The sequence below is a fragment of the Manis pentadactyla genome, chromosome 1, assembly GCF_030020395.1.
Source record: "Manis pentadactyla isolate mManPen7 chromosome 1, mManPen7.hap1, whole genome shotgun sequence".
In the NCBI taxonomy this organism is placed as follows: Eukaryota; Metazoa; Chordata; class Mammalia; order Pholidota; family Manidae; genus Manis; species Manis pentadactyla.
The window spans coordinates 67,373,806-67,387,833 of NC_080019.1; the positions used below are offsets into that span (position 1 = coordinate 67,373,806).

The 14,028-nt window shown below is 36.8% G+C and overlaps 1 protein-coding gene and 1 pseudogene across 3 annotated transcripts in view; both read right to left on the reverse strand.

Moving 5' to 3' along the window:
* NCK1 (NCK adaptor protein 1) overlaps window positions 1–14,028 on the reverse strand; it is a 106,720-nt gene that overhangs the window by 17,994 nt on the left and 74,698 nt on the right. For 2 of the 3 annotated variants that reach the window (XM_036877256.2, XM_036877257.2), the window contains one exon: window positions 2,996–3,239. In XM_036877256.2, coding sequence (XP_036733151.1) covers window positions 2,996–3,221 — 226 coding nt within the window. In that variant the 5' untranslated portion in view covers window positions 3,222–3,239. Of the gene's footprint in view, window positions 1–763; window positions 1,258–2,995; window positions 3,240–14,028 lie in introns of those variants that run through there. The other variant, XM_057498042.1, reaches the window with a different exon arrangement.
* On the reverse strand, window positions 5,373–8,884 carry LOC118908200 (PC4 and SFRS1-interacting protein-like; annotated as a pseudogene).

The following is a 14,028-nucleotide window of genomic DNA, read 5'->3' on the forward strand; positions in this document are numbered from 1 at the left end:
ATCTACAACAATTCCTCTGTTAATTTTTCTAGAAACACTAAGCAAATGTTCAAAGAGATCAGATCATGTTTACTATCATAAGATCATAAAAAGGCCATCAGCAGATACACAGATTAGGTTCTTAGAAATTAGTATTAGTATTACTTTATGACCCAAACCCAAAAACAATCCCAAGAATTCATATTTTCTTTCAACGTTTTCATTTTCTTTCTACACAGCTGCTCTCAGAATTCACTTCAAAATATCAAATCTCAAGTTTGCCAAAATAGTAATTTCTAGCAACCCTACATTGAATCAAAACATTCTCTTTACTTGTGCTTTTATTAAATATTGTTTTCTACACTGCTCCTCTACAATCTAAATAAAAAGTACTAAAATGTTAATTCAAATGTTGAGGATGAAGGACCTTGCTTACCTAGACCTCTTTTTCCTTACATCTTTACTGTGTTAGATTCACTTCAAGTGTCTATGCTAGGTCCAAACTTACTAAATTAAAACTAATTGCATCAAACTCAAATCATTTATATCCTTTTCCTATTTATTAAACAGATACTAAAACATTTTAAAACAATTTTACTTATGAAGCCAAAACTATTATTATTTGATACATCACCAACCATTTAGCTTGTTTCAGAAACAAAAAGCACCAGTCTATATATACCAACCAGGTTCTCTCCATACATCTTTCCTTTAAATTCACAAGTTAAAAAGCTAATTAAAAAACTACAAGAAAATTATGGATTTAATAAACAGATTAACTTACTGAAAAAGTCTTTAAAGACGTATAACCAATCCATTTTGAATTAAAAAACCCGTGTTGTCTTTTGTCAGTTCAACACAGCTCAGGGTAATTCTGCAAGCGTCCTCATTTGTTCTGCAACACTGAAACTCCCCACGCCCGATCCACGTGACTTGGCCCACACCCAGTCAATACAAAGTTTTTCGGAGGCCTTGCTCTTTCAAAAACTTTTTCCTCCTTAACTAGAACAGAACCTATAAAATAAATTTATCACAATTGCCACAAATGTGACCTTTTTATTCAGATGTATTTTGGAAGAAGCTTTAAAGCACACATATTTTTTGGTAGTTGAAATTATTAATTCATGTATTTTCTCCCTTTCTTTCTTAACTTTCAAAATTTCCATCAGCACAATCATAAATTTGGTAACTTACCAAAAAGGGGTTCAGAAACCTGAGATAGAAGAGAAGGCTGTCTGACGTAAAAGCTGGATTCCCATCACTATACAGGGTAACTACAGATCACTAACTTAGAATGTTTCCAATTACTTTGGAATACAAGTAGTAATCACTGTAATATAGTAATAAAGTTAACAGGCACACCCTAGGACTTAAAATAAAATCTTGCTAAAATCATCTCAATGACTTCAGAAAATTGTATAACAGGTTCTCCAGGAGTACTAACAAATAATAAATGTATCTAATTGGGTTTTTTATGTTTATATGCAGTAATATCTAACATTGGAGTATTTTCCTCTTTGCTCTATGATATTAATTTTTTCACTATCTTATGTTAATTACAGCCACATCTGCTCTAGTCCCAGGACACGAGTATCCTTTTAAAAGGGAACAAAGAAGTCTATGCAGGCGTAGCTCTAGTCCTTTTTGTGTCTTTATCACTATGAGACACATTTTGATAGAAGTAACCTTAATGTTTCCCCAACAGTTCTAATCAACATACACTAAATAAATGTCTGGTATTTAAAAAACCAGAGGTATTCCTGGTTCTAACTCTATTCTCTCTTCTTCAGCTATTCAAGGAAAATTTCTTTCTAACTTGTTTTCCATTTAAAAATTAGTATTAAAAACTAATAATGGTCTTATTCGGAAAACCTTAAAATCTGGAAGAAAGAGAACCTCAGATACAGTTGTTGAATTTCATGGCGAAAATTCAGATTAATAACTCCATTTATATTACCTTTAGAGTACTGGAAATGTTTTTAGCTCAGAAACTAATATTCTAAAACTTTGTATCTTACTTTGATTTGTACTATGTTTTAGTTTTTTCTGCTTTATAATGTTAAAAACTTAAAAGATTTATCTTCTATTGCTGCTAATTGAAAGAACACTCTAGAATAATAATGTTAAGAAAAACTAAGAAGCTAGTCAATATTTATATTGACTAACCATATAATCAATCATAATCAGTCATGCCACATTACTAATCATAATCAATCATGCCACATTACTCCCAACCAACTTTGCAAGAAGAAATTTTACTTTCTCTTCTACATAGGAACAATGAATCATTAGCCAACAAGAGAACTTAATTGTAAGAAAAAGAAAGAAAGAAAAGAAGCCAGCCCTCATCTGTACGCATTTCCTTCCTATCAGCTCAGCCAAGCCCCAGAGTGAAGCAGGTTCCACATCTTTGGCCCTAATGGAGGGCCAGTAAAAACAAACTTTCCAGTTAGACAAAAAAAGAGGAGGGAAAAAAAGAGACACAAAATAGTAAAGAGATCACTTTTGTAGATGCTAATCCACAGTAATGATCCACAATTTTAAATGATGAACTGTTTTTAAAAGCAGAGTTCAAAATATAAGCCACTAGATGTTACAATACCACAACGTGTCAGGTTAAATAAATTGCCTTAATGCCAAGGAGGCAATTCTGCACCTCACTCATTTATCCCTGTCTCAATTAGACGCAGAATTTGCCTAAACTCCAACAGGCACTCATGGCTCAAATAGCCCTGGCTAAAAAGATCACAGTCAGTTCTGCTCATCAGCACCACTCTGGCTTGACCCTTAACTTGGACTAGATCTACTAGGTAGAGTTACAGAAACTACCCACTAACACTTAATGGTCTCATGATGAACACCTGCTATAAGTCAAACAACCTGTTCTAGCTGAAATTCCAGTTCTGGCTTTTTCTTGTCAATCTGCCCTTTGCTGCTAAAATTCTGTATAAAAAGAATCAAGCTCTAGCATCCATTTAAAATAAAGTACTGTTGTTGTAGTACAAAAATAACTTACCTAAGGTATCCTTTAGGTTTTTCACAATAGATGCTTTCCGTGCACTGTTTTTCCTTTCCACATAGTTAGAAGGCACAAAACCTGTTTTATTCATGGAATTTCGAACTCGCCACCAGGACTTAGAATCATCCAGAAGCCATAACCTCTCATTCTTCTTGATGTCCAGCTCTTGTTCTTGTTGGGCCACGTAATCAAATTTGGCTACTACCACCACTTCTTCTGCCATCTTTCAGCAGCGTCAGCACTATAACCACACAGAAAATATTTTTTATAAAATAAGTAGTAGCCATTTACATGCTTTTCAAAAAAAAATCAACTAAAAACCTAAGAGAGCCTAGAAGGTTGAAAGTAAAAATACGAAGAAGAAAAAATAAAAACCACCAGGCAAATACTAAACAAAACTAGTGTAGCCATATTACTAACACACAAAAGGAATTTAAGTCAAAACCATTACTAGTAATAAAGAAGTTCCCTACACAAGAATAAAAGGTTTTATTCAGTACACTTAATAGCTAAAAGGTTTTATTCAATATATGTAACAGCTATACATAAAGGTTTCATCCAATATACATAACATAGCTCCAAAATACATTGACAGAATCACATTTTTAACCTATTTATCTTAGTAATAAAAACAAGGAAATAAAAGAAATAGTAAGGCTAGAGAAGAACTGACATCACAACCATTAAGTCTGATCTAATAAATATATACAAATAGTGCTTCCCAACAGAGGAGTGTACAAATGGAACATAAGCAAAAATCAATCAAATGCCAGGACAGAGACTCAACAACTTTCATATACTTGGTACCCTACAATCAGTCATATTCTCTGATAACTGCAAAAAGAAGACAGCCTTTTAAAAACCTCCTATGTTTGGAAACTTTTAAAAAGTCATGAGTCAAAGAAGAATCATAATTCAATGCTGAAAATACATAGAAGTAAAATACTAAAAAGACTACGTAGCCAACCTTGTGGGATGCAGCAAAAAGAGTATAGAGAGGGGAGATTCTTCACTGTAAATAGTTACATCAGAAAAATAAGAATAGCTAAAAATAATAAGCTGAGCATCTGTCTTAAGCAGTTAGAAAAGTAAAATATAAAATATAAAGAAAATTAGAAAAAAGGAAACAATACAAATAAAAGCAGAATTTAATGAAACAGAGAACAAAAATATAGAAGAAAAGCTTCAACAGAACAAAAAGGTAATTTTTTTGTCATGACTAACATGACGGACGCAATTCTGACAAGATGATCAATGAAAAAGGGAAAAAGCACACCTGAGTATCTCAAATGAAAAGGAAGTCATGTTTATGGATGCTGCAGACATTCAAAAGATATGGCAGTATTACAAACAACTTTAACAATAAATCTGAAAACCAGGAAAATGTATAAATTCATGGAAAAAATTTAAGTAATGAAATAAAATGGAATCTGTCATTAAGCAATCTTCCCATAATGAAAACACCAGAGCCAGATGGCTTTACAGACAAATACAAGGAACAAATATTTCAATTTATACAAACTCTTTTAGAACAAAGAAATAAAAATCACAAGCCTAACTCCCGAACCTAGATTAGTTCTCTGTTTTCTTCAGAGCTTATTTTACATCATCAGCTACCCCTGGTTTCGCAAGCAAGTAAATTCAGCTTTTGGTTTTGGATACTGAATAGCATTCTTTTTTCAGCAACGAAGTAAGTTCTTCAGTATTCTCAAAGAAATGCATTTTAATCTAGAATCCAACATCTACTAGCATTCAAGTATAGATACTTTTGTAGATACAAAGCAGATACTTTTTTTGGTGGGGGGTGGGGGGTGAGAGGTGGCACCTCAAAACCTTACCGTACATTCTTCTGAAAGAATGAATCCGGTATATACAGCAGCAAAATAAATAATGCTAAGTAAGGAGGATGACATATTCAACAATGATGAACATAAATAATTACTGGTATATGATGCAAAAAATTACAATAAGTGATAGGTTTCTAAGACAGTAGAGAGCAGAATTTCTCAGGTATACCTGGTCACTGACTGGTTCCTGCCCTGTGGGAATCCGCCTCATCCCCCAGTAAATCAGTACATTTAATGAAATTTAATCCTAGGTCCCAATGGAATTTACTCTGAAATCTGACCAACTGATTTTTTTAAATTATCTAAAAGAGTAAACATATAACTGCCAAATACTTGGGAAACAATAAGAGTTCATATAATGACACTGTTAGGTTGTATACTCTGCAATCATTTTCTCTTTCCTAAACAATATCCCAAGTACCCTTCCAGTTGTCACCTCATTATTATTATTTTAGCCTTGCAAGTTGGAGGACTGACTCAAGCTTCAGCAGTGTATTTCAGTTAATCAGAGCCCACCCTACATATAGAATCACTTACAGAGCTATTAAAAAAATACAGGAGATAGGGCTTCTACTTCAGAGACTAATTAGTCTGGAATGTCACTCAAGTAGTAGTATTTTTAAAAGCTACCCAAGTGATTATAATGTACAGCCAGGATTGAGAACTCACTTAAGGCAATCATGACAACTCTCCCTTGCTAGGTTTACCAATGCTAACCAACTTAAGGCAAAGGGGATGCAAAGAAAACTGTACTACAGGCTTTAGTGAAAAGCTGATTGGCTCCTGAGAAGCACAGTAGAAGACTGTCTCTGTATTTTGTCATGGACAGATATGAGGTCTGGAACTCCTGCAGCCATCTTGTCACCAGCTGCAAAATGAAGTTAACAAACAATGAAAGGAGGGCTGTTGGGAAATAGAACTAGAGCTGCTAAAATAATCACTGAAAACTGACCTCTAAACCTCCAGTTCACTGAGCTAATAAATTTTTTAATAATATTAAGACAGTTTTAGTTGGGTTTTCTGTTTACAGCTGAAAGTTTCATAATGAGGTATATGAAATACATATTTGATCATTCATATGATCACTATTTCCCAGGTACATTTGGTCTTCATCCACAGTTCCTGAAAACATGCAGCTTTAAAGGTGAAAGAGGTGTTTTGTCATGTTAACGAGAACTTTTGGACCCCCACCGAAGGTCAGGGGCTGGAGGCTGAATCAGCCAATTGCCAATAATTTAATCATGATTATGCAATGGAGCCCTCACAAAAACCAGTGAGAAGAGTGCTCCCTTTTGCTCTCTGCTCTGCCTGCTCTGCTCAGTTGGATCCTGTTTCTTGGTCGGAGAGAGCTTCTATGCTTGGTGAACCAGAACACCTGCACATGCCACCAAGCTCCACTAGAATAGAAGCTCACTTATTTGGGAGCTTGCCCTATGTTTCTCTTCATCTGGCTGTTAACTTGTAACCTTTATAAAACTGGTACACCCAAGTGTTTTCCTGAGTTCTGTGAGCCCTCTAGCAAATTAATCCAACCTAAGGGGGAGGTTGTGGGAACCTCCAATCTGTAGCCAGTAGGTCAGAAGTACAGGGAACTGCCTGGGGCTTGAGACTGGCATCTGGATTAGGGGGAGGAGGGCAGTCTTGTAGGATGGAGCCCTTAACCTGGGAATCTGGTGCTGTCTCCAAGCAGATAGCATCAGAATTGAGTTGAGTTCTCCAACACCCTGCTGGTGTTCGAGAATTGCTTGGTCTAAGTATGTGTGGGAAGACCCCCTCCCACATATTCACACACATTTGAATAGGATCTGGGCACCTGAATGAAGTTATACTACTATTATTGCTGTGCATAATATTGTTACTGTTACACATATACGTAGGGAAAAAGTACACCATCACATTTGGTGTCAGAGATGTTACACATGCCTATCAGATGTCAAAATATACTAAAATATTAGAGCAATTTAAAATAACATGATATTTTAAACAGACTAGTACAATATAGACTAAGGTCCAGAAACAATATACCCATGTAACAGGTGGCTTTAGAGGCCTTCTTCCCTAATGTACTAGCTGTGAGTTCTAATTTAAGTCTTTTTAAAGTAGATGGAGTACCTCAAAGCACTTAAAACAAAATGGATATTTGTGTACTTACCCCCCAAACATTTTACAGTGATCTCCGCAGACCCAATTCAAAACAAAGTAATTTTTTTAAACTTTATTTAAAATTTTTGGTTAGTTTCATTTTTGTTTTCTTAACAAGTCTACTGTTTAATCTCTCAGGATTAAAAAAAAACAATTATGAAGATTCTAAAGAATTAAACAATAAAGGAACGTCAAGGGATGGACATAAGTGCCCCATTCTCTGGAGTATAATCGCTATTCCAGTTTACACCTAGCTTCAAAACAAAACAATTTTTATGTTTTCTAAATGAAATAATGCACAACCACCATTTTCATCTGAGCCTCCTACAACTGTATCAAACACAAAAGCTTTTGTTAAGCTTGGTAAAAATCTTTCAACAGGAATGACGGCCAACCTTAGTATGTAGTGTGTACCTAACAGGAAAAAAATTTTTAAACAATCGTAAGTTATAATGCCATCAATGAAGTCCTCAATTTAGAATCTAGAACATTCTTCCATCAAGGGGGTGAGGGGGAAATTCAGTCCAATGAGTCTGTCTCAAGATCTTCATCTCTCTGGTTTGCTTCACTTGTATTCTCTTTTCAGTAACTGGATTAATGCTTTGAGTCCAAAATGAGATATATTTTTTATTACTGTAGATTACACTTATTTGGCTGGGAATACAATAAACTTTATTTTGCATAATACATTTCACACAAACTGCATCTGAAATGCTTTACAGAGCAAAATGCTCGGTTTTCATTTGTTCCTCTTGCTCACGTTTTCTGTCTGCTGCTTCTTTCTCATGTTGGCCTTTCAGCATATTGCTCCTATAAGCAGTACGAAAATTTCTTCCACCTTTTCTCTTCTTTTCACCTTCCTGGTCATCTCTTTCCTCTTCAGAATCAGAGGTTGATGTAACTCCTGTTTTAGCTAAATTTTTCCTTTTTGATTCAACTTCTTTGCCTCTTTTTTTTTGTCTGGCTCTTTTCTTGGCTTATCTTCTTCCTTCTGGCCTTCTTCATCCTTTCTAAGCTGATTTTTAGGCTGTTTTTCCTCACTTTTGTCTTCTTCAGTTACCATGTCACTCTATGAAAGGCAGGGCTGTTGTACCATTTCAGGTCTGCCTCTGCGTTTGGGAATATTGACTTCTGCAGCGGCAGGTCGTCCTCTTTTTGGACTCACTTTTAGGTTAACAGATGCTGTTGCTGTTGTCACTACTCTTGCCTCCTCGGTTTCTACTTATTTTTCTGCCTTTCTCTTCCTTCCTCTTCTGGCAGCTTTTGGAGTGGTTATGTCACTTGCTTTAGTCACATCCTCACTGCCGGCTTTTTCTTCATGGTGAGTATCTTCCTTTGAAATACTTGTTTCTTTTTCTTCAACTTCAACATCAGATGATGCATTTGATTGTTTAGTTGATGCCTGTTGACTTGAAAATTTCACTTTTGGATTGTTATCTATCTCCCACAAACCATTAGTCTTTTCTATTGTTTATTTGGTTTGCCGTACTTTTCCTTATTTTCTGAGTAAGGGAATATATCCTTTGGGCCTTAAAAAAAGCAGTTTCATGAGGTCCAAAAAAGAAAATGGTTAGTTTGTTTGTGGGTGGTTTTACAGCTCCATCTGGAACTTCATCTATTTGAGCCAGCCAATGAGGATAACCTTTCATCTTCGCAAGATGAGGTCTCCGGGTTTGAAATCACGAGTCCTGTTCGGGGGCGAGGCCAGGGGTCTGAAGCATGGGGAGGGGGTGCACTGTTGCAGACGGCCAGGTGATGCAGGGGGAGGACGGAAGCCCAAACTTCTGGGTGGCTGGAGGAGGAGGATGCCTTGGGGTGGCCCGACGTGCCTGCTGGGTCTGCAGGCACTGAGGCCAGCGCTGAGCTGCGGTGGCCGGCCAGCCGCCTCTGCCAGCATCCACTCAAGCCACCTGTGCCTTCAGCTACAAAGGTAACTTCTTAAAGTAACATTCCTTCCATAAGTTTTCTAAACCAATTAACTTAGTTTTCACAAAGTAACTTTTACCACTACTTTTGTTTATATAATACATAAAATTATAATAAGGAGCACACTTGAAAGAACAGTTTATCTAACTCCTGTAAACAGATGTAAAACAATTGGTAAGAGTGGAAATACATCAAGGGTATCAGATTGTATGTTTTGTAATAGAAACAGAGGGGTTTAGTTTATCAAGCAAGTTAGTTTTCTACTTTGTGTGAATAAACAAATATATGACAATTGCATACATAACAAGGGTGGCATTTCAAGTCACTGGAAAAGATGTTATTCAGTAGTCATATTAGGACTATTAGTTATTTATTTGGGGGAAAATAGTATTCTATCTTACAAAACAACATTACAGGACTTTCACTTCCAGGAAGGCAGACAAGTTGTCCTTTTTCCTATTCCTCCAGCTAAGTACAACCAAAAATCCTGGACATTATTACATTTAAACAAACATTAGAAAACTCTGAAAGATAAGGATAAGAAGGCTGATGAGCTAGGGGCCTTGAGATCCAAGGAATGACACAGTGGTTAATTCCCTAGGTTTTATTCTTGCCTGATACATCTCAGACTTGGAGCTGAAGACTGGCAACCTTGACATACCAATGGGCATGTGCACGCACGCACACACACACACACACACACACACACACACACACACACACACACACACACACCCCTAAAACAACAGCCCAGTGCTCTCCAGACAATGTATCAAAAAAGAGACACCTTTGCAAGACAGAAAACTTTAAGATAATAACCATTCTACTCCAAACACTACAGAAAAAACCAGCCACACTCAAACCAGCAAAGGCCAAGTAGGACACCTAACTGTCCTATCCTTGAGAGAGTATATATATTCCAGGCACCCCAATATCTCTCTGCCTAGAGTGTAAATAAAGGCCAGAACTTCTGCCTGTCATTAAGACAGAAAATCAGCAAGAATATAAAAGAAATCAATAATATATTGAACAAAGAGGACCTATGAATATTTATAGGACATTCCACCAAACAGAAGAATACAAATGCTTTTCAAGTGCCCTTGGAACAAACATCAAGACAGACCACATCCTGGGCCATAAAACAAACCTCAACAAATTCAAGTGAACTTAGTTAAATTAGAAATTAATAATAGGTAACATGAAAATCTGCAAATATTTGGAACACACTTCTAAATAATCCATGGATCAAAGGAAGTCTCAAGGAAAATTAAATACTGCACTAAAATGAAAATACACCCTATCAAAATATGTGGGACACAGCTAAAGCAATGCTGAGAAAGTCACAGCATTAAAGGCACATAAATAGAAAAGAAGTCTCCAATCAGTAATCTAAGCTCCTACCTCAAGAACCTAGGAAAAGAAAAGCAACATACACCTACAGAGAAAGAAATGACAGAGTTGAAATCAATGAAACTAAAAACAGAGAAGTCAATTAAAAACAGGTTCTTTGAAAATACCAATACAACTAACAAACCTTTAGCAAAAAAAAGGAGACAACACAAATTAACATTAAAAATGAAAAAGAAGATAAACTACAGACCTTGCAAACATCAAAAGGATAATAAGGGAATGCTACAAACATTTCTGCACACATAAATCCAATGACTTAGAAGAAATGGACCAATTCTTCAAAAAAACACAAATTACCACAACACACCTAATATGAAATACATAATTTGAATAGCTCTGCTAATTATTCAAGAAATTAAATTCATAATTTTAAAACTCCACCCCCAAAAAGAAATCTCCCTGTCCAGATGGCTTCACTGAAGAATTCTGCTAATTGTTCAATGAATTAACACAGCAATATATATAACCTCTTCTAGAATATAGAAGAGGGGGAAACAGACAAAGGACAAAAACAAAAACCAAAAAACCCACAAAAACCTACCAACAAATATCCCTCATGAATATAGATGCAAAAGTCCTTAACAAAATATTAGCAAATAGAATTCAGCAATACATAAAAAAATTAATACTCCACAACCAAGTGAATTTTTTTTTAGGGATGCAAAGCTGGTTTAATATTCACAAATTAATCAGTATAATCCACCACATTAAGAAGCTAAGAAAAATAATATAAGCATACTACTCAACACAGAAAAAGCATTTCACAAAATTCAACACCCATGATAAAAGCTCTCAGAAAAACAAGAGGGGTACTTCCTCAACTTTAATAAATGCATACTACGAAAAACCTACAGCTAACATACTTAATGATGAGACAGATGTTTTTTCCCTAAGGTCAAGGACAAAGCAATGATGTCCATTCCCACTACTCTTATTCAACATAGTGCTGTTAAGTTTTAGCTGGTTCAGTACGGAAAGCAAAGGATATAAACAGCATATAACTCAGAAAGGAAGAAATAAAACTCTCCTTATTTGTGGATGACATGACTGACTACACAGAAGATTGTAAGGAAGCTTAAAAAAAAAAGTCCTACTACTAAGTGAATTCAGCCAGGTCTCAGGACACATGATTAACCTGCAAAAATCAATTGTATTTCTATATACCAGCAATGAACACATGGAAACCAAAATTTTAAATGCAATACCATTTATAATCACTCAAATAAAAAAGGAAAAAAGTGAAAGAGGTGCAAATCTAACAAAACATACACACTGATATTGAAAACTAAAAAAATGCAGATGAAAGAAATCAAAGAGCTAAATAAAAGGGTTTATGGAATGGAAGACTCAACATAGTAAAGATGACAGTTTTTCCCAAATTGATGCACAGGTTTATGTAATTCTTATCAAAATCCCAGCAAAAAATTTTGTGTACATATAGGCAATAGTATTCTCTAATTTATACAGAAAGTCAAAATAGCTAGAATAGTTCAACAATTTTTAAAATTAGAATAAAATGAGGGAAAATGTATGTAGTTACAGTAGTCAAGATTTTATGGTACTAGCAAAAGGGAAGACACATAACAGAAAAGAATAGAGAACCCAGAAACAGACCCATACAAATATGCTCAAATGAGCTCACAAAGATGCAAAAAGTAATTCAATGAAGGAAACAGCTTTCTCAACGAATGTTGCTACAGCAAATGGACACTAATAGGAAAAAAAAAAGTACACTGACATAATCTCACACCTTCTACAAATGCTAACCCAAAATGGATGACAAACAAATGTAAAATTTTGAAAATTAGAAAAATATATAAGAGAAATTCTTCAGGATACAGAGCTAGGGAAAAAAAGCTTAGCCTTGACACCAAAAGCAAAATCAATTAAAGGAAAAATTCAGCAGGAGGAAAACCACATACAATTAGAAAACAAGCAAAAGACATGAGACATTCACTGAAGAAGATTTATAGATGGTAAACAAGTACATGAAAAGATGTTTATCATCACTAGCTTTTAAGAAAATGCAAACTAAAACCACACTGAGATGTCCCTTACAGACCAATCAGAATGGCTAAAATGAAATAATAACAAATACCAAACGCTGATAAAGACATGCTGAAACTGGATCACAAACATTGATAAGAGAATGTAAAATGGTAGGCAGTTTACAAAATGGAGAATAGTTTGGCAGTTTCTAGTAAAAATAAACACGAGAGGGGGGCGGAAGATGGCGGCGTGAGTAGAGCAGCGGAAATCTCCTCCCAAAACAACATATATCTATGAAAATATAACAAAGACAACCCTTCCTAGAATAAAGACCAGAGGACACAGGACAATATCCAGACCACATCCACACCTGAGAGAACCCAGCGCCTCGCGAAGGGGGTAAGATACAAGCCCCGGCCCCGCGGGAGCCGAGCGCCCCTCCCCCCAGCTCCCGGCGGGAGAAGAGCAGGCAGAGCGGGAGGGAGACGGAGCCCAGGGCTGCCGAACACCCAGCCCCAGCCATCCGGGCCAGAGTGTAGGGCCCTCGATACTGGGAAAACAGGGCAGCAAGAACAGTGAGCAGGCACTGGAGGCTGGGCGACAGAGGACATAAGAAAAGCGCGCGACCATTTTTTTTTTTTTTTGCTTTTTTGCTGCTTTGTTTTGGCGAGCGCTGTTTGGAAGTCTTAAAGGGACAGGTACCCCAATATTAGGGAAACAGGGCAGAAAGACCGGTGAGCAGAGGCCTGAGGCTGACACCAGAGAATAAAGAAAAACGAACGACCACCTTTTTTTTTTTTTTTAATAAAAATTTTTTTTTTTTTTAATTAAAAAAATTTTTTTTCTTGTTTTTTTTTGTGGTCGTTGTTTTGTTTTGGCGGGTGCTTTTTGGAAGTCTTAAAGGGGCAGGGCGGGCCACTTAATCCAGAGGTAGGGAATCCGGGACCTCTGGGCACCCTAACCCCTGGGCTGCAGGGAGCAGGGAGGCCCCTTACGGAGATAAATAGCCTCCCAGCAGCTCCTGCTCCAACGCGACTCCACCATTTTGGAGTAGCTGCCCGAGCCAGGCCACGCCCACAGCAACAGCGGAGATTAACTCCATAGCAGCCGGGCAGGAAGCAGAAACCCTGTCTGCGCGCAGCTGCGCAGCACAAGCCACTAGAGGCCGCTGTTCTCCCAGGAGAGGAGGGCCACAAACCAACAAGAAAGGAAGTCCTTCCAGCCGTCACTCGTCCCAGTTCTGCAGACTATTCCTATCACCATGAAAAGGCAAAGCTACAGGCAGACAAAGATCACAGAGACAACACCAGAGAAGGAGACAGACCTAACCAGTCTTCCTGACAAAGAATTCAAAATAAGAATCATAAACATGCTGACAGAGATGCAGAGAAATACGCAAGAAAAATGGGATGAAGTCCGGAAAGAGATCACAGATGCCAGAAAGGAGATCGCAGAAATGAAACAAACTCTGGAAGGGTTTATAAGCAGAATGGATAGAATGCAAGAGGCCATTGATGGAATTGAAATCAGAGAACAGGAACGCATGGAAGCTGACATAGAGAGAGACAAAAGGATCTCCAGGAATGAAACAATATTAAGAGAACTGTGTGACCAATCTAAAAGGAGCAATATCCGTATTATAGGGGTCCCAGAAGAAGAAGAGAGAGGCAAAGAGATGGAAAGTATCTTAGAAGAAATAATTGCTGAAAACTTCCC